This window comes from Panicum virgatum, chromosome 8N (genome assembly GCF_016808335.1).
Source record: "Panicum virgatum strain AP13 chromosome 8N, P.virgatum_v5, whole genome shotgun sequence".
NCBI lineage: Eukaryota > Viridiplantae > Streptophyta > Magnoliopsida > Poales > Poaceae > Panicum > Panicum virgatum.
This window is the reverse complement of record NC_053152.1, coordinates 12,778,759-12,796,468: the sequence shown is the minus strand read 5'-3', so window position 1 is coordinate 12,796,468 and position 17,710 is coordinate 12,778,759. Positions and strand designations below refer to the sequence as shown.

At 42.5% G+C, this 17,710-nt stretch overlaps 3 protein-coding genes across 12 annotated transcripts; all 3 read left to right on the top strand.

Moving 5' to 3' along the window:
* The first annotated feature begins 1,134 nt into the window (after positions 1-1,134).
* LOC120686906 (non-lysosomal glucosylceramidase-like) lies at positions 1,135-12,242 on the top strand. 10 transcript variants are annotated; one of them, XM_039969097.1, is made up of 20 exons: positions 1,135-1,318; positions 2,824-2,925; positions 3,324-3,434; positions 3,547-3,603; positions 3,728-3,798; positions 5,017-5,116; positions 5,436-5,506; positions 5,612-5,712; positions 5,787-5,890; positions 5,978-6,031; positions 6,160-6,215; positions 6,314-6,352; positions 6,470-6,614; positions 7,688-7,869; positions 7,947-8,014; positions 8,699-8,771; positions 8,860-8,921; positions 8,987-9,905; positions 10,804-11,094; positions 11,691-12,235. In XM_039969097.1, the coding sequence occupies exons 2-20, from the start codon at positions 2,848-2,850 to the stop codon at positions 11,962-11,964; spliced, it is 2,856 nt and encodes a 951-aa protein (XP_039825031.1). In that variant the 5' UTR covers positions 1,135-1,318; positions 2,824-2,847; the 3' UTR covers positions 11,965-12,235. The 10 variants fall into 10 exon arrangements, with proteins under 10 accessions (XP_039825031.1, XP_039825037.1, XP_039825039.1 ...); XM_039969103.1 differs by having other exon boundaries at positions 1,156-1,318; positions 3,718-3,798; positions 5,022-5,116; XM_039969096.1 differs by having other exon boundaries at positions 1,166-1,318; positions 6,467-6,614; positions 11,691-12,242.
* A 2,957-nt stretch (positions 12,243-15,199) lies between these two features.
* LOC120684558 (probable protein phosphatase 2C 77) lies at positions 15,200-17,449 on the top strand. Its single transcript, XM_039966406.1, has 2 exons — positions 15,200-15,826; positions 16,103-17,449. Exons 1-2 carry the CDS (start codon positions 15,284-15,286, stop codon positions 16,529-16,531), a joined length of 972 nt encoding a protein of 323 aa, XP_039822340.1. The 5' UTR covers positions 15,200-15,283; the 3' UTR covers positions 16,532-17,449.
* On the top strand, positions 16,574-17,449 carry LOC120684559 (probable protein phosphatase 2C 74; the record flags this gene model as incomplete). The annotated part of the gene is made up of 1 exon (XM_039966407.1): positions 16,574-17,449. A coding segment is annotated over one exon (555 nt), but the record flags the coding sequence as incomplete, so codon positions are not given.
* Positions 17,450-17,710: the final 261 nt, after the last annotated feature.

Genomic DNA, 17,710 nt, shown 5'->3' with positions numbered 1-17,710 from the left:
CTCACACTTCTTTTTTATGGCAACTTATGTGACGACTTGTTCTCTTTCTACATCAATTTATGTATGTATTGGAATTTACGACTTGTTTGTGAATATTTTTGTGTATGACATCTTATGTTTGTGAAAATTTAGATATATGCCATATCCTATTTATGAAAACTAATATTTATAATAAATTATATTTTTGTACAACTTATATAATAATTGATATTTTTATGATAACTTTTATAATATATGTGGCAACTTATGCGTATGATACCTTTTGTCTTGTGACAAATTATGTGTATAACAATTAGCAACTTATATATGTATATTATAATAACTTATTCAATAATATGAAACTTATATTTCACGCATAAATTGCTACTAGTCCAAAACATCTTCAAAATATATGCAAGTGGGATCTAGTTTTGTTCGTCTCATCGAATAGAATTACAACAGTGCAATCGGTATTTAAAATGGATATCGTATGAAGGAGATAAAGTATTTTTTTGAAACAAATTGCATGTAAAAAAGAAAAGAATCATGCATGGGCACATGCCAGTAGGGGAGGGAAGATGCACTCCCAGCAGCTCAAGTTAATGTGATAGCGCAAGATAGGATGTCTTGCGATGGGTTTTATGCGCGACCTGTCGCGTATTATCTCGGTCCATAGCCAAACATTTTTGGTGGACTGAAAGTAATAAGTGGAGTGGAGTTTGTGGAGTGGAGTAGATTTTTTTAGGGTGGAGTGCTCCCAAACAAACCCTTAATTAGAGGGTGCACGAGCCTCCAGCCCTCCTACTACCTGAAATCTTCGTTGGAAGATTAGAAGAAGAGAGGAAAAAAAAGAAAAAAAAAGCAAGAAGAGATGGAGATGGAGGGAAAAAAAGCAAGCTCAGCAATGGAACGGTCGGAGGACACGTGGCTTCATATATTATACACCAATCGTAATCTTTATTTCATACCGGTGTATATTTAGCAACTCAATCATAATCGTAACACGTCAGATCGCCACATAACCCGCGGTTAGCTAACTCCCATTCCATTCCACCTCACACGTGCGGCCACGCGGCCACGCCTCCCACGCCCTCTCCGTGGGCCCCACGAGGGCGACTCCCTCCGCGTGGGCCCCAGGTGGCCAGGCCATGCCTCATCTCCCTCGTCTTCTTCCGCGTCCACTGTCCTTCCAGACGTCCAGTTCCAGCCCCCCCCCCTCTCCCCCCGTGTCCCGCTCCCGCCTGTCTCCGTCAGCTTCCCGCCGGCGCGCGCGGAGGAAGAAGCTCGGGACACCCACCGACCGATCGGTTCCCTTGCTGGGGATTCGGCCGAGGAGAAGGTCAGATTGCCAACTCCCGGCCCCCTCCTGCCCTGCATTCGCGCTCCTATCGGTTCAGGATCCGGTTTGAGCGCCCAGATCCCCCCTTCCTCTTCCTCTTCGTCGCGGCATACGGGGCTTGGGTTCTGTTCCTGAGGGCTGTCGCAGTTCTCCACGGATTGGGTCCGCCCTCTCGCCTCCGGCGCATGGGATTTGGTCGGGGGATCGGTGTTTCGCGCACCCAGAATTTCGCATTCCGTCGTTGCTGCTGAAATTCGAGATACTAGCGTGCGCTGCTCTGTCACTAGGATCGCTGTCTTGAGCCGCCCTTGCGTGTCGTTGGATTGGATCCGCGGCTGCGTTCTCACCCCGCCGCTGTGGCAACTGAAGTGAAGCGCGAGTGTTGTGTTGCAATCGTCCTCCCGTCTTTTGATCCACCTGGCCTTTCGATGGGTTCCTTCTCTACTTATTAGTAGGAAGCCATAGCGTGCTTTTATGGATTGTTTATTTTGTTCTGCTGTATCTCTCAACGACTCAACTCTCATTCCTTCCACTAATAAATCCAAATGTCACCAGCATGAACATGGTAGTTATTTTTATTATACCGCGACAGTAATACATGGGGGATTCAAAGTCCGCCATGTTAATCCAACTGTCTGAAAGTCAACACTGAGGGTTCACCTGGGTAAACAATATCTGTTTTTCGTTCTTCTGGTAGATTCATGCTCCTTATGTTGGACTTTTCTATGATAGTATGAGATTTACCTCTAGCTAATTGCGATTGCGTGCTAATATTTATTCCTGAACACTCCTGGCTGATTCCCTATATTCCTACTTGTAATTTTCCTGGATGAGACACTGCATAGTGCCAGACTGCCAGTTGCATCTATACAAAATTATTTGATCTAGGGTTGGTGCACAACACACCTTATGACCTTCTGAAATTTTTTCATGTGTTTTTCTAATGTAAAATCATTTACTTTTTCCTCGTAACACTTTATTTTGTTTGCTTCTACAAAGTTAAATATTTGGTCTACCTTCACTGCATCAGTGCATACAATACCTAAGTAGTATTTCTCTGATTGAAATCAAAGTATTGCGATGATTTTTTTAGATATCAATCTATCTAGGTGCTTTGATCTAAAGTTTGACTATTTATCGATTTGACAATGGCACTGCTGTTTTGATATTATATTTGTTTGATGTTCCTTCTGCACATTTTCCTGGATATATATGAAGTATTCAAACATCAGTAACTTGTTTCTATTCTGAACATACCATCCTGATGTATTTTCATAGCAGATTTCCATCGTTTTCCTTTTTGCATGACCTGAAATTTCCGGGAATCTTCATGCGCTATCACTTTTGAAAGTCTTCCATTTCTTTTTGTAGAAGGCAATGCTTTTTTTAATATTTATACTTTTGAAAGTCTTCCATTTCTTTTTGTAGAAGGCAATGCTTTTTTTAATATTTATATACATTTCTAGAGATTAGTTACATACTTGAATTTTAATCTGTTTTCATAGGGCTAGTCCGAAAAAGTAAGAAACATGGTAGAGAATGGTCTGGATGAGCAACCAAAAGGGGTGTCTCTGAATAGTCCACCTGCTCATGTGAATGGTGATGAGGTTAGTTATTCCTTCCTTTTTTCATGTGAAAGCTGTTATCACATCATATTGATTCTTTTTATACAACAACAACATAGCCTTTATATTGATTCTTTTTAAGAAAAAAAATAAATGTTCTGATCATTCAACTGTTTTCTCCATTAACAACTGAATCTTTGTTTCATTTCAGTAGAAAATGCTTAATTTAATTTGTATTGATTGATGATCATTCTATGCATACAACTATGAATGATAATTTAACCCATATCATTTACGCCAAGGTACCTGTTACCTTCATTAACTCACAAACTGAATGCTTCTGTGAACCACATGTAAAAAAAAAACTATAGCTTCCTATACCCGAGTTATTTTGGATCATCCATTATATTTTAGTTCTAATGGATATTCTTTGAATTTAGGAAAAGGTTTATCCTGGACAGCTTCCAGTGTTGACCTGGAAACACAAGCTAACTCATGTTACACATAATTTGCCATCATTCAGACTTACATGGAAAGAGATGAGACAGCTGGTACTTTTCTATGTTACACAGATCCTTATCATTGTTCTACAAGCCCCCATCCCACCCACCCACCACCACAACGCATACATACACACTCATGATCTTCATTTGATCATTACAGGCTGGTATTGGTCTTCGTCTTGGTCGACATATCCTTGAAGAAACTTCAAAAGGACGAGTATGTTTGATTAGTTCACATGTTTACGAATAGCAGATTATCACGTGGAAAACTGATTTGTCCCACATGCTTTCAAATTTCATGTGGATACCATCTAAATGCTACCTTTGTTAGTTTCCTACAGACTTCTGTTATTGATCCTATGAAAAAGCGAATCGCAAACTCCGGTCAGGGTGTTCCACTTGGTGGCATTGGGTATACCTTCTTCCCTTTGCGTAATTTGTGTTTTCTGTAAATGTCGAGTGTACATTTCGATAATATCATCCAGTGAACATACTTTCACTACCTTTGCGGTGCTATGCTGCTTGATACTGCAAATGATATTGCTAGATCCTCTAAATCCCTTTCTTGTTAGTCATGTTTCTATGACATTTGGTATTTGAAGTGCCATGAGGAACAAATAAGTGCATTGGATTTGTTTTTTATTTCACTTGCAACTACACAAAATCTACTTATAGTTAAATCTTTATCATCTTAAACACATGGTTTTCAAGGCATCGCCTAGGCGTCCAGGCGGAAAAAAACTCTGGGCGTCCGTGTCGCTTTGCCATTCCTCGCCTTGCCGCCGTTCCAGAGCTGCGCCGTCGAGGGACGGAGCCGCGCGCGCCGCCTCCAATCCTTTCTCCTCCAGTCTTGCATCGTGCGGGCACAGACCTCCACCGGACAGAGAGAGTCGTGGCTGGAGGAAGCAGGGCGGAGGAGGAGGCAGGGTTGGGCGTCGACGGATGAGGTCGGGATGGGCGGCGGAGGCGGAGGTCGAGGAGGCAGGGGTGGGTAGCGGCGGCGGGTGAGGAGGAGGCAGAGGCTGGCTGGCGGTGGCAGTGCGGCTGGAGGAGTCGGAGGAGGAAGAGGTGGGGATGGGAACCGGTAGGTTAGGGTTAGGATAAGTAGTGGGGAGTTGGGCTGACTGTTGGGCTGATTTAATGGGCTTCTTTTCACCTTAAGGCCCACTAGTTCTCTCCTTTTCCTTTTCTTTTACAGGTGACTATCTGAATCTACTAGGTTAAAGTCTAGTTAAGGAAGTAACTAAGGCGTCGCCTCGCCTCACGCCTTAACCGCCTAGGCGACTGAGCGGTTCCCCATCGCCTCGCCTCGCCTTACCGCTTTAAAAACCTTGCTTAAACACTATGCTGGTAAATCAAGCTTGCTGTATCAGGCACCCTTATTTCAATTTCCCTTTTTGGTGGTGGGGTTGGGGGTATCACCACACTGAAATATGCAGGAGCACGTGTGTCCTACTAGGCTAAAGAGAGAAAAACAGTTTCACTTATGTAAAAAAAATTACTGCACAAGCCTATTAAGACTCAACCTATTTTACTTTCTTTACCAGGAGGATATCTTTTGTGCATGCTTTAAAAATCTTTCCCATTTGTTTGATGAAGTTTATGTATCTTCTGATTGTTGGAACTGTAGTGCAGGAAGTATTGGAAGAAGTTACACAGGTAACTTCCAACGTTGGCAATTGTTTCCTGCAACTTGTGAGGATAAACCTGTACTGGCAAACCAATTTTCAGTAAGTTTTTAGTTTTCTGCACAATTGTTTCGGCCGCTAAATCTGTTCTCTTTCTATCTGATGATTCTTGGAATTTGAGATACCCTTTTGTAATGCGTCTTACATGTACTGACTTATGATGATGGCCCAGATCGTATACTTTTCTTTGTAAGAAATGGAAAGAACTATAACTTAATGAATAATTGGTGTGCATTGATGCTTTCTCAAACTCTTATCTGCTGGATTCAGCCATGTGCTAATTGATTAGAACTCTGATAAGATGCTTTTAAATACAAGATTTGCCTTCCTTGATATTGTGTACAATTTCTTTCCCTTTTAGGCCTTCATTTCCCGCCAAGATGGTAGAAAATATTCCACAGTGTTGCATCCTGGGAAACCAGATTTACCAAAGTAAGTGCAATTGATGCGTACTCCATGGGTTTACTATATAACGCAGAAGAACATTTTGATTTCTTTTGACTACTTGAAAAATTCCTTAGACCTTTTTAAATGCAGAGGAAGTGACATTTCAGGAATTAGATCCTGGGACTGGAATATGAGTGGACAACATTCTACTTATCATGCTCTTTACCCTAGGGCCTGGACAGTATATGATGGTATTACAGTAATTACAGAGTTCTCTTTTGGTTAAATGCTGTTCATTTGTCTGATTTTTTATTTTTCTTTTTAGGAGAACCTGATCCAGAGCTCAACATAGTATGCCGTCAGATATCTCCTATCATTCCACACAATTATCAACAGAGCAGCTATCCAGCTGCAGTATTCACTTTCACAGTAATACTACACTCATGAAGTTCTTTCAATTACTGCTTTACTTGTTCTTAACTTTGTTTATGTAGCATCCATGTCCAAAAATTTCAGGTAACCAATTCAGGACATACAGCTGCTGATGTGACTTTGCTTTTTACATGGGCTGTAAGTTCCAATCATGAATTTTACTTTCTTGGTAGAAAGTTCAATAGCTTTTATCATTATTGAAGGTTCACGTTTGCCTCTCTGTTCTCTGAATGTTCACACTTTGCCTTATGTTTAAATATTCTCAGAACTCTGTTGGTGGAAAATCTGATATCACGGGATATCATTCCAACTCCAGTATGATGTAAGAAAACAATAAGTAGAGATTGCTTATCTTTTTTTTCCAGCTTTTCTTGAATAAATTCTTGGGTTTACATTTTTATATATCCTAATGGATGACAGAGAAAAGGATGGCGTTCATGGCATACTGTTACATCACAGGTAACTAAAAGTTTGAATTTATCTTAAGATATGTGTGGTCTCGAATAAAATGATATAAATTGAACTCGGCCATCATCACTTTTCTAAATATCTTAAATGGCATATATGTGAAAGCAGAACAGCAGATGGTCAACCACCTATAACTTTTGCGATAGCTGCACAGGAGAAAGAGGATATTCATATCTCTGAATGTCCTTACTTTGTAATATCTGGGAGCTCAGATGGATTCACAGCAAAAGATATGTGGAATTCTGTGAAAGAGGTTGGTTGAAGCTGGAAGCACCCCTACACAATTCCTATTATAACGAAAGAGAACAACAAGCCTCTAGTCGCATTTGTACAATGAATGATTTTTACATTCCTGGAACAATTATGCATTACCTTGTTGGATTGATTCTTAAGCCAGATAGCGGATGATACCAGGCAGTGCATTCCTGTCTGAGTCTTTCAAAAGCCATCTATTTCTGAATTCCGAGTCTCTTTTTTTCCTTTGAACACATTGTAGAACTTCATGACATTGCATTAAGAAGAAATAGAGTTTTACATTACGTCTATCCTTGCAGTTTTTAGATTTGAGCTTACTTGTTCTGTAGAATATCTAATTGATCAAACAACTCAATACCATCCTGCTGAAAAGCTGAAACATTGGAACTTTGGCACACATATTCAATATTAGTTTTTATTAATTTTTACGAAGCTCAGTTTGAACGCTCTGCGGATGGGCCTCTGGTCCAGTGGTAACTCCCTGAGGATGGGAGCTTGCCAGCGGGGGTTCGAACCCCGTCCCGCACCTGGGTACTGAGGTGTGTGCGTGTGCTGGTGTGTGTGGCGGTGTGCGTAAGCCTCGGTATGACGCGTCCTGAGACTCCTCAGGCAGTCTCATCTGAGTCTGATCAACGTGGATGCCCAAAATCTTACATGACAGGCCAGTGCTCCTGGCTACCTTCAAAAAAAGAAAAAAAAGTTTGAACGCTCAGAGTGAACTGCATGGAAGTTGTTTCTCAGGCAGTGAACTTGTTGAATAGGTGTTTTCTTAATGCTGCGCACAACTGTAATGATTGCAATCTTGACTAATGAGATGTAGCAAAAATTTTGATGCAAAGATATTTCATTTTCCAATACAGAAAATCTCGTCTTATCTTTAGCTTTATGCTTGTCTGTATTCTGATTAAAATGAAGTCAAATACCCTGCTTTAGATTTAACTCAGGTCTACTCTAGCATGCGAATATTGCTTCAGTTTATTTTCAACTATTCTATGACTTAAACCAATTTGATCCCCGGAAAATATAGTTGTGGTATGTAAAAAGCTGACAACTTCCTTTCCATCATGGCAGCATGGATCTTTTGATCATCTTGATCCTATAAAAACTCCAATGTGCTCCAAGCCAGGATCGTCAATTGGGGCAGCTATTGCCGCTTCTCTTAAGATTGCTCCCAAGGCAACCCAGGATGTTTCATTTTCACTTGCATGGGCTTGTCCTGAAGTAAAGTTCTCCAGTGGGAAAACATATCATAGGTTTGGGCAGCAGTAATTTTTTTTCCATAAATGAATAAAAGAGTAAAGCAACTGAATCTGCATTCTATGTTTTGCAGGCGTTACACCAAGTTTTATGGGACAGATGTTGATGCAGCAGCAAGCCTTGCTCGTGATGCCGTTCTTGGTATAGTCCAATTCCTCACTAGAACATTCTATTGAATATACTGCTTTTGCTCTTCAGTTTAAACTGTACAATAAAAAAGGGCAAAACTTAGCATGAAGTCACTATGTTTCTGAAATATTGTAACGACTGGCTAGTTTAGGGTCTTAATGACATTTCACCAGCTACTTTATAACTGTGGAATAGTACCAATTATTTGACTAATTGTATATGAAAAGAATTTAAATAGCATTTTATTGTTCAAGCTTTGTTATGAACTAGCAACTGGTAGCATCTTTCAATTAACTTTATCCTATATGGTCAGGTACTCAGACCATGTACCTTTGTTGCTGGTAGGAGACTGAACTGTTCAAGGGGGAATTCCTTCTGATTGGATCCCATGTAGAGCAAAAAAATTTAAAAAATATGCCATCTACTCACCACTTGATGGATATTCCAACAGCTTCTATAGAAAAGGCTGAACATCCTTAGCTCATAATTGTAGCGCAGATCATCACTAGTTTTAGGATGTTTCATGTTTTATGTTGTACACCCATGAAATTACAGAATTATATTGTGCTGACATCACTGGTGAGGTCCTTGTACATGAACGGGAAAGATCCTGAATTTGACTCCTTTCTTGTTTAATCATTTTTGTTCTTGTAAGTAGTTGCTGCTGACTTCATCTGTATATTTAATAACTATTAGAACATACTTCCTGGGAGAGGCTGATTAAGGAGTGGCAGGATCCTATTTTGCAAGACACGAGGTTCCCTGCATGGTATGTTCTAGCCTCTATGATTTTCTACATAGTAGACTTTATGTGGGGCTACTAAGCACTGATTTATTGCTTGAGCTATCTTCAACAGGTATCCAGTTACACTTTTCAATGAGCTATATTATCTTAATGCTGGAGGAACTATATGGACAGGTACATATATTATTTCTAGCTGAGTCAACTAGCTTTTTTGAGAATTAACACAGATATCTTTTTAGATGGATTGCCACCAATTCAAAGCTTGACAGGAATTGGTGGTAAAAAATTTTCTCTTGACATGTTGAACGATGATGATGTCAATGAGATGGTCCAACAGAATAATACTGCTTCTGACATTCTTAATAGAATGGCATCAGTACTTGAGAGGATGCATGCATCTATTGCGTCGAATTCTGCTATAGGAACAACTTTGCTTCATGGCGAAGAGAACATTGGCCAATTTCTGTACCTTGAGGGCATTGAGTATTACATGTGGAACACATATGATGTCCACTTTTATGCATCATTTTCACTTGTCATGTTGTTTCCAAAACTTCAACTTAGTGTTCAGAGAGACTTTGCTGCTGCTGTCATGATGCATGATCCTGAAAAGCTCAGGATCTTGCATGATGGGAAATGGGCTGCAAGAAAAGTTCTTGGTGCCGTTCCTCATGATCTTGGATTATATGACCCGTGGTTCAAAGTGAATGCATATACACTCTACAATACTGATCGCTGGAAGGATTTGAATCCAAAGTTTGTGCTGCAAGTTTATAGAGATGTTGTGGCCACAGGGGATAAATCCTTTGCCCGAGCTGTTTGGCCATCAGTTTATATGGCAATGGCATATATGGAGCAATTTGACAAGGATAAAGATGGGATGATTGAAAATGAGGATTTCCCAGATCAAACATATGATGTGTGGTCGATGGCTGGTATAAGTGCGTACTGCGGTGGTCTTTGGGTGGCTGCTCTTCAGGCTGCATCAGCCCTAGCACGGGAAGTTGGTGACAAAGCTTCTGAAAAGCTTTTTTGGGACAAATATGAGAAGGCCAAGGCTGTCTATAGCAAGTTATGGAATGGTTCTTACTTCAATTATGATGATGGTGACAACAAAATGAGCACATCTATCCAAGCAGATCAATTGGCTGGACAATGGTATATATCACCAATCTGTTAACATCAAGCTTTATCAATTCCGTTTTAGTTTCGATATGATATCTAACTGAACAAATAGATGCAAATTTTTCCTTTTAAAAATTACATGGCATAACTGAATAACTGACTACACACAGCACAATACTTATTTGGTTAGTTACTTCTGGGATTAATATGATTTATGATAATGTGATTTCCCACTTGTGTTGAAATCGATACATGACTACACATAACATGTATTTGGTTTCGTCCACAATTTTCTGAGAAATGCATTTTTGTGCTCTATTCCTTACTCTTGGGGGGTGTACCCAGTGTCGTAGGCTTCCCGCACTGCGCGTGGTCTGGGGAAGGGTTGTTTAAAGCACCAAGCTTTTCTCGCACAAATGTGCAGAGGCTGGGATTCGAACCCGGGACCTTCTGGTTACAGACGGTAGGCTCTACCGCTCCACCAGGCCCGCGCTTCCATTCCTTACTCTTGTGGGTTTGTGTAAATTTGCATAAACCAATATGGAAAATCAGCTCCCTTTTATCATTGCCAGTAGCATTTGCAATGTATATGATTAAAACTCTCTGCTCCTGCCATGAAATCCAAATAGTTCTTTTGTGATTATCATGTACATAAGCATTAATGAACAGAAATATTTAAGTAGAATAAAGCACACAGTAACAGACTGCTTATGATGTACCAGTTTGGCATTTGGGTAATGGGTTCCAGAAGTAGAATAGTAGGTATGAACTCAAAAATCAAAATATGTGCACAACAGTCATACTTCCAAGCTGGTTTTCTATCACAGAAGTGTTCATGTTGCTTCCATGGTGTTTCTAAATCAAGCAGCCTAATGCAGTTAAGCTAGACGTACCCTATTCTTTAATGAACTCATCAGTTGACTTTTTCCAGGTATGCCAACGCCTGTGGTCTCTTCCCAATTGTCGACAAGGATAAGGCACAAAGTGCATTAGAAAGGATATATTCTTTCAATGTGATGAAGTTTAAGGATGGTACAAGAGGAGCAATGAATGGGATGTGGCCAGATGGCACACTGGACATGTCTGCAATGCAGTCTAGGGAGATATGGCCAGGTGTGACATATGCATTAGCTGCGACTATGATTCAAGAAGGCATGGTAAAGCAGGGGTTTAAAACAGCTGAAGGGATCTATCATGCTGCCTGGTCTCCAGAAGGACTTGGGTGAGTTTTGAAACTTGTTTTGCTTGCTTTGTGTTTGATGATGTGGCATAATATCTGAGATTCAAAAAGGAAAACATTATCTGAAGTCTGAACCTAGCTATTAAATATAATTCATGAACCTTGTTATGAAAATGCACAAACTTTTGGGATTGGAAGGTTGATCCTACATTGCTTCTGAACAAATTTACTGACAAAGGTGGAAACTATCTGTTCTTGCTAATGGCTATGTCTTGTCAGCTGCTCTTCTATTCTTTTAGTTAGCCATGTTGGTAACAGTTAATGCCTCCACTGAGAAATCACATACAAGATAGAGATTAGAAATGTTTATTCCTCATATATAACTAGAAAAAAAGTTACCATGTATTTTTCTCATAATTAGTTCTGCAACCAAGATAGTTATATTCTTCACATATACACATTGCTAGATGTTCACAAACACGGCAGTTTACTTGTGTTTCTGTGTACTGAAAGTATCACGAAAGTTGTCATATGTAATATTACTTAGCGCAGTAGAGAATAATATTATGACGATATAGAATTATCTAATGTATCCTCAATTATGTCGTCAATTAAATCTGACAATTTGAATTCCTCAGATACTCATTCCAAACTCCTGAAGCTTGGAACAATGACGACGAGTACCGGTCCCTGTGCTACATGCGCCCGCTTGCCATATGGGCTATGCAGTGGGCGCTGTCAAACCCGAAGCTCCACAATACTCCTCAGACAGATATACCCCAGGATTCTTCCCCCAAGACCCAGATCTCGTACGCACGAATCGCAAAGCTCCTGCAGTTGCCTGAGGATGAGTCGTCAAAGAGCTTCGTCCGAGTGGTGTATGAGATCATCTGGAACAGGTTTAGGTCCTGATCTGGAACAGGTTAGGGCTGCCGCATGCCTGAAAGACTGAAAGTGCTGAAGGTCCAAACCATTCAAACATTCGCAGGTGTGATTGTTAATTGTGAACATCCTTGCTGTTGGTACCGCACATTCGTACATAATTTGGTGGTGGTAAAGATATGAAATATGGCTGCCTGTCGACGGCAATGGTTATTTTCTTGCCTCCCTTTTTTAATTTAACCTTGTATACTTAAAAAAAAAGTTCGACCGAACTTATGCAATGAGGTAAAAGTTTGTGGCATGTTCAACAAAGTCCTCTTCTGTTGAATTTTTGCTGAAACGGAGCAAGGCAATGCTGGATACCAATACATGAAAATTGAAAGTGGAATGCACACAAGGGGTTCTCATTCAGGGATGGGCAGGACGAGCTGGCACATAAACCAGTCAGTGTTGATTTGGATCCTCGCAATTCAGTGTTGATTTGGAAACAAACCCAAGAAAACCTGCTCATCCAAGAAGGCACCTTGTCGGTGGGTGTAGCAGTGTGAAAGAAAATTACGGAAATGTGTTAACGATTTCAGAACAACACAAACTGGAGTGCCCAAAACCCTGTCCAACGACTTCATCAAAATTCAGAATCCTCGAACCCCCACTCAGTTGGACTTCAACAGAGCTTGAACCAGAACTTGAACTAGTAAGAAACAGACGAACACGCACGCCCTTGTCTTGAGCTTTTCAGGCTTTCAGCATCTTCCCCGGCCATCCTTGCACGCACGCAGCGGCGCACGTGACGCAATTCGTCAGCGACTGGGCCAGTCGGTTGCGACTTTTGAATTTTTCACATGACATGCGTAGGCGTAGCGTAGCCTGGATGAAAAGGCAGCGCAGCCTGTCGCAATCGCAACGCAGACGGCGTCGTACGAAGCAGGCAATGCGACGAGCGAGAGAGCGAGACTGCGTCAGCCAGCCGGCCGGCCAGCCGGCATTTCTCCCAATCAAATACCGCTACTACTTCTGCCGCCTGTCGGGACAGAGACAAGTCTTGTGCTGTTCCAGTCGCTGCTACAACTTGTACCTGACCAGGGTTGGATAAGGGTAAAACACAAATAATTTGTTTTAACCACATTGTTGACTGGTGGTATATACTATATATAATATATCCACCATATGGATGTAGTAGGCCGGTTTATCATTTATCTAAGAAAACAAAATTCTTAAGATCGACGTCAACCGTCGAAAGCAAAGCACCGTTCATTCCTTTAATAAGCTAATTTAGGAAAATGCGAGTATCTTGCTGAGTCGGGGACTCGAATCTGGGTACTCAACTACCCTTAATGGGCACTCGAGCAATTAATTTGTGTACGTGCTTATCTATGAGCGAGTCCATCCAAAATGGGAGAAATTGTTTTTGACTCCAATTTCGATGTTTGCTTTGTTCAACTATCACGGAAGGTGACAAAGAGGGTCTAGTTTTATTGCTTTTGTAATTCCAGGGACTTCTAAAATATAGCAATGTAATTCTTACCAAGTTCAATACAATTGTGGCCCTATTTTAGAACAGAATTTACTACATTTATTTGGCAATAAATTTAGAAAATCCCCATATGTACTTTCTTTATTTTCAATTATAGGTTGTTTTAACTTTTCTATATACATTGTCATTCCTATGTTTACAGACATAGTGTCTATCTATGTGCATAGCACATACTATATATCTAGAAAAGCCAAAACAATATATAATTTAGAAAGAAGGTAGTACTGTATAAAACAAAATATTTCTTTTATACTACATGTCTTGTGAACAAAAAATAGGTTATAGAGATTATTTGAACGCAAAACAAACCTCCCATCTAGAACACCTCCCCCCCCCTCTCCCCCATGCTATATATATATATATATATATATATATATATATATATATATATATATATATATATATATATATATATATATTAATGGCAGTTAATATTGTTACTTCTTCTAGAATACGACCACTAGCTCTGTACTGTTGTATACGTGATCACAGAGGAGCAACGATCATATATGTACATTCTTTTATCTGCCGTCCTTGTCTTAAACCAGAAGTAAATTAAACCAGAAGTAAATCCAAACAGCTGCTGGGTTTGATCGAGTTGGTACGGCTTTACACAGTCCCTACAGGCCCAACCAACCGACAAGACTTTTTCCTTGCCTAAATTGAACCTTTCTTTCCTTACCGTTTCCGGCTGGTATGTGTTTTTATTTTTCTGAGACCTGTATATTGTACTCCTACATTATTTGTCTCCTTGCAGTCTCAACATTCTTTTTAATGTATATGTGTAACTCAACATTGTTTTTAATGTATATGAATTCTGAACGAGCTACAAATTTGAGTGAGACTGTCGAAACTTAGGTAAAGCCCTTGTTTGCCTCGGTAGAAACTGGGTACTGTAGTAACAAAAAGAAGAGTGTTAACATTCCTTATATAGATTAATATTTAAGTGGGAAGCAATGATACTTCGGTAAGACTAGCATTAGGGCATCCGACATTTAAAAAAAATTGGACGCATGCATGCCTCAACTTAACGCCCTGATGTTGTCCTACTGTGGGAGTTTTTTACACGTAATTTTGTGATGATAGGCATGAGCTGATGTTTTAGGGGAAAATGCACTCCAACCTTGATGATGAATGTTGCCGTGGAAGTTCAGTTGATCATTGATTTTGCAATAGTTATTTTAAAGTGTATATTTTTTTCCAAGTTGTACTTCCAACTTATCACATATAATGCATATTTCAAAATTAACCTTGTGTATTTACTAAATTAAGAAAAAGCATTGAAAAATAGTTAATATCTTGTTTTAAAGTGTATATTTTCTTCTTTTCTTCAATAAAAAATGCATGTTAACAATCCTCTTTTATTATTATTATTATTATTATTATTATTATTATTATTATTATTATTATTATTATTATTATTATTTTTATTACTGCTGCTGCTACCTCACAAAGATATCCACGTGTACTTCTCCGATTGGTCAGATACTTATGACCCGGCACGGTACAGGCAACAGGTCGTCCGGGCCGTCCGGATTAAGTAAACGAAGATCCCCGGTAGCAATATTAAAAACACAGCCCAAATGATCTGGTCACTGCATTGACCGGTCAGCGTCAGTGACCCAGCTAGCTTATCCTCCTCCCTTCCTCCTCCTCGTCGCACTCGCACCCCCATCTTCTCCGTATAAAACCACGAGAAACTCCAGCTGCTGCCTCTCATCGTCTCACATTCCACAATCGATCAGCTGCAAACCAGTTTGACCATCTAGCCTCACATCCTGTGTGCTCTCCGGCAGGCGGCGTTTCCGGTGATCGATGATGCCGTACAGCACCGTCCGCTTCTTCTGCTCGGTCGTCGCCGCCTTCGCGCGCCTCGTGCGCGAGCTTCGCAAGGCCGTCGCCATGGCCGCGTCGTCTTCGTCGGCGGCGGCGGTGTCTCCTCCCGTGGGCCTGATAGCCGCCGCGCCGCTGCCGCTGCGCAGGAAGAAGCTCCTGGCCGCGCTCGCGCCGCCGCAGCCGCAGCCGCCCGTGGTTGCTCGTCCGGCGGAGGTGTGCGACGCCGCCGCCGGCGTCAGTGTGGCCGGGGTGGTGGATCAGCAGCCGCAGCAGGCCGAGAGCAAGAGGAAGAAGACGTCCGCGTGGTCGGCGAGGGGGCGGCCCTCGAGGCTCGTCATACCGGTGGCGGATGACGCCGGCGAGCTGGCCGCCGGCTGGGGCGCGGCCGCGGCGGCGGCCACGGAGGCCGACGTGGTGGTGGAGGGCGAGGGGTTCTGGGTGGCCAGTCGGGCTGGGCCGAGGCATTCCATGGAGGACGCCTACTCGGTGGTCACTCACAAAAATGGTGGTGATTCCCAGCTGGTAAGGTTCATTTTTTCTTTTCTTTTTGGAAACCTCATAATGAATTCTCGAGCATTGAGTTGCTTTCAGTTTTCGCAACCCTAAACCTTAAACGCATAAAGAAATGTAAAGCGATCATTTGTTTACTTGTTTACTGATGATGTTCTGATCGGAACATTACTACATTAATTAGGCACATAGATTAATCTCGATGCGTATTGACTTTTGACCGAGTTACGACACCAGTGCAAGCACTTAAGTAGCAATAATAAACATTTTCCCAACTTGTTACCGCAGGCATTCTACGGTGTCTTCGACGGGCATGGTGGCCGCGGGGCCGTGGACTTCGTCTCCCAGCGCCTCGGCGAGAACGTCGTCTCCGCGGTGCTCGCCGCGGGTTCGGAGGCCCGCGACGAAGCACCGTCGGCGGCGGAGGAGGATGACGACGCCGTCTCGGCCGCGATCAGAGCCGCCTACTTGGCCACCGACAGCGAGCTCCTCGCACAACATCAGGTGCGTGTGCGTACCACGACAGTGACTCGTATTGCACGTTGCCGGTTCCTTCATCCGTTTACCGGGTCTACCCACTTTTTCCCGCCGTTGAACGCGTCAAAAGGGTCTCTTTTGTTCGTTGTTCCCACATGTTTTTTTTATGCCTATCTGATCGCGACGAGCGGTCGATCGAACACGTATTTCCCTAGCGTTGCCCGAAAAAAAAAAGAATGATTTTTTAAAATGAAAAAGAATGATTTTTTGAGATTATAATTAACGTCTGGTTTGATCTTTTGGACGCAGCAGGGTGCGAGCGCCGGCGGCGCGTGCGCGGCGACGGCGCTGGTGAGGGGCAGCGACCTGTACGTGGCGCACCTGGGCGACTGCCGCGCGGTGCTGAGCCGCGGCGGCGGCGTGGCGGCCGCGCTGACGGCGGACCACACGTGCGCGGCGGAGGGCGAGAGGGCGCGCATCGAGCGCGGCGGCGGCTTCGTGAGCCGCAGCGGCAGCGGCGTGTGGCGGGTGCAGGGCAGCCTGGCCGTGTCGCGGGCGTTCGGCGACTCCGGCCTGAAGCGGTGGGTGCTCGCCGAGCCGGCGGTCGCCAGGGTGCCCCTGCGCGCCGGCTGCGAGTTCCTCGTCGTCGCGTCCGACGGACTCTGGGACAAGGTGAGCAACCAGGAGGCCGTCGACGTCGTCTCGAGGAGCCGCAACGCGGCGGCGACGTCGTCCGTGGCGCGCTCCTGCGTGGAGCTCGTGGACATGGCGCGGCGCAGGGGGAGCAGGGACGACGTCACCGTCATGGTCATCGACCTCGAGAGGTTCGTGAGATAGAAGAAGTTACGGAGCTGAGGGAGGCACTGACTGACAGATCGAGCTTAGTTCACAAATTTAAGCTGATGGAGGTTAAACGGAGCACCTTATTGATCGATTGTAAATATGCGGCATCCAGAGCAAATGTAATTTTTTTTTCTGTCCCTCAATGTAAGTATAGTATACACGTAGGCCTGGTAGGAGCTAGGAATGCATGCAGTGTTTGGAGGGTACAGAAAATTAGGAAGACAGGTTCCTATTCAAGGAATGGTTGTTGGTGTACAGATAACTCATTTGAATTTAAGCTCTCAGACGGCAGGAAAATGTTTTATTTGTGCTGAACTTTGAAAATGTTGCAAACACCAAATAGGACAGGAAATTGAATATAGCTCCTGTATCTCGCAGCATTTTTAATTTCCCTAGCAAATACCTTGCTCCAAATGTCTACAGAGCAAGTGGTCACTTCCTCGCTGACTTCCCCTACTCCTTTCATTTTAAAATGTGCTTGTGATCTCCAACGGGAGACTCAAATTACTATTTCAGGTGCGTGAAAATTGAATAATTTGGAGTTCATGGTTTTGAATAAAAAATGTATGCAGCATT

Excerpts from the sequence above, each read along its gene's own strand:
- LOC120686906 (XM_039969096.1), top strand. The coding sequence starts at position 2,848 with ATGGTAGAGAATGGTCTGGATGAGCAACCAAAAGGGGTGTCTCTGAAT. Across the intron at positions 6,353-6,466 it reads GGCATACTGTTACATCACAG|CAGAACAGCAGATGGTCAAC; the intron begins GTAACTAAAAGT and ends TATATGTGAAAG. Across the intron at positions 9,906-10,803 it reads GATCAATTGGCTGGACAATG|GTATGCCAACGCCTGTGGTC; the intron begins GTATATATCACC and ends GACTTTTTCCAG.
- LOC120684558 (XM_039966406.1), top strand. The coding sequence starts at position 15,284 with ATGATGCCGTACAGCACCGTCCGCTTCTTCTGCTCGGTCGTCGCCGCC. Across the intron at positions 15,827-16,102 it reads ATGGTGGTGATTCCCAGCTG|GCATTCTACGGTGTCTTCGA; the intron begins GTAAGGTTCATT and ends TTGTTACCGCAG.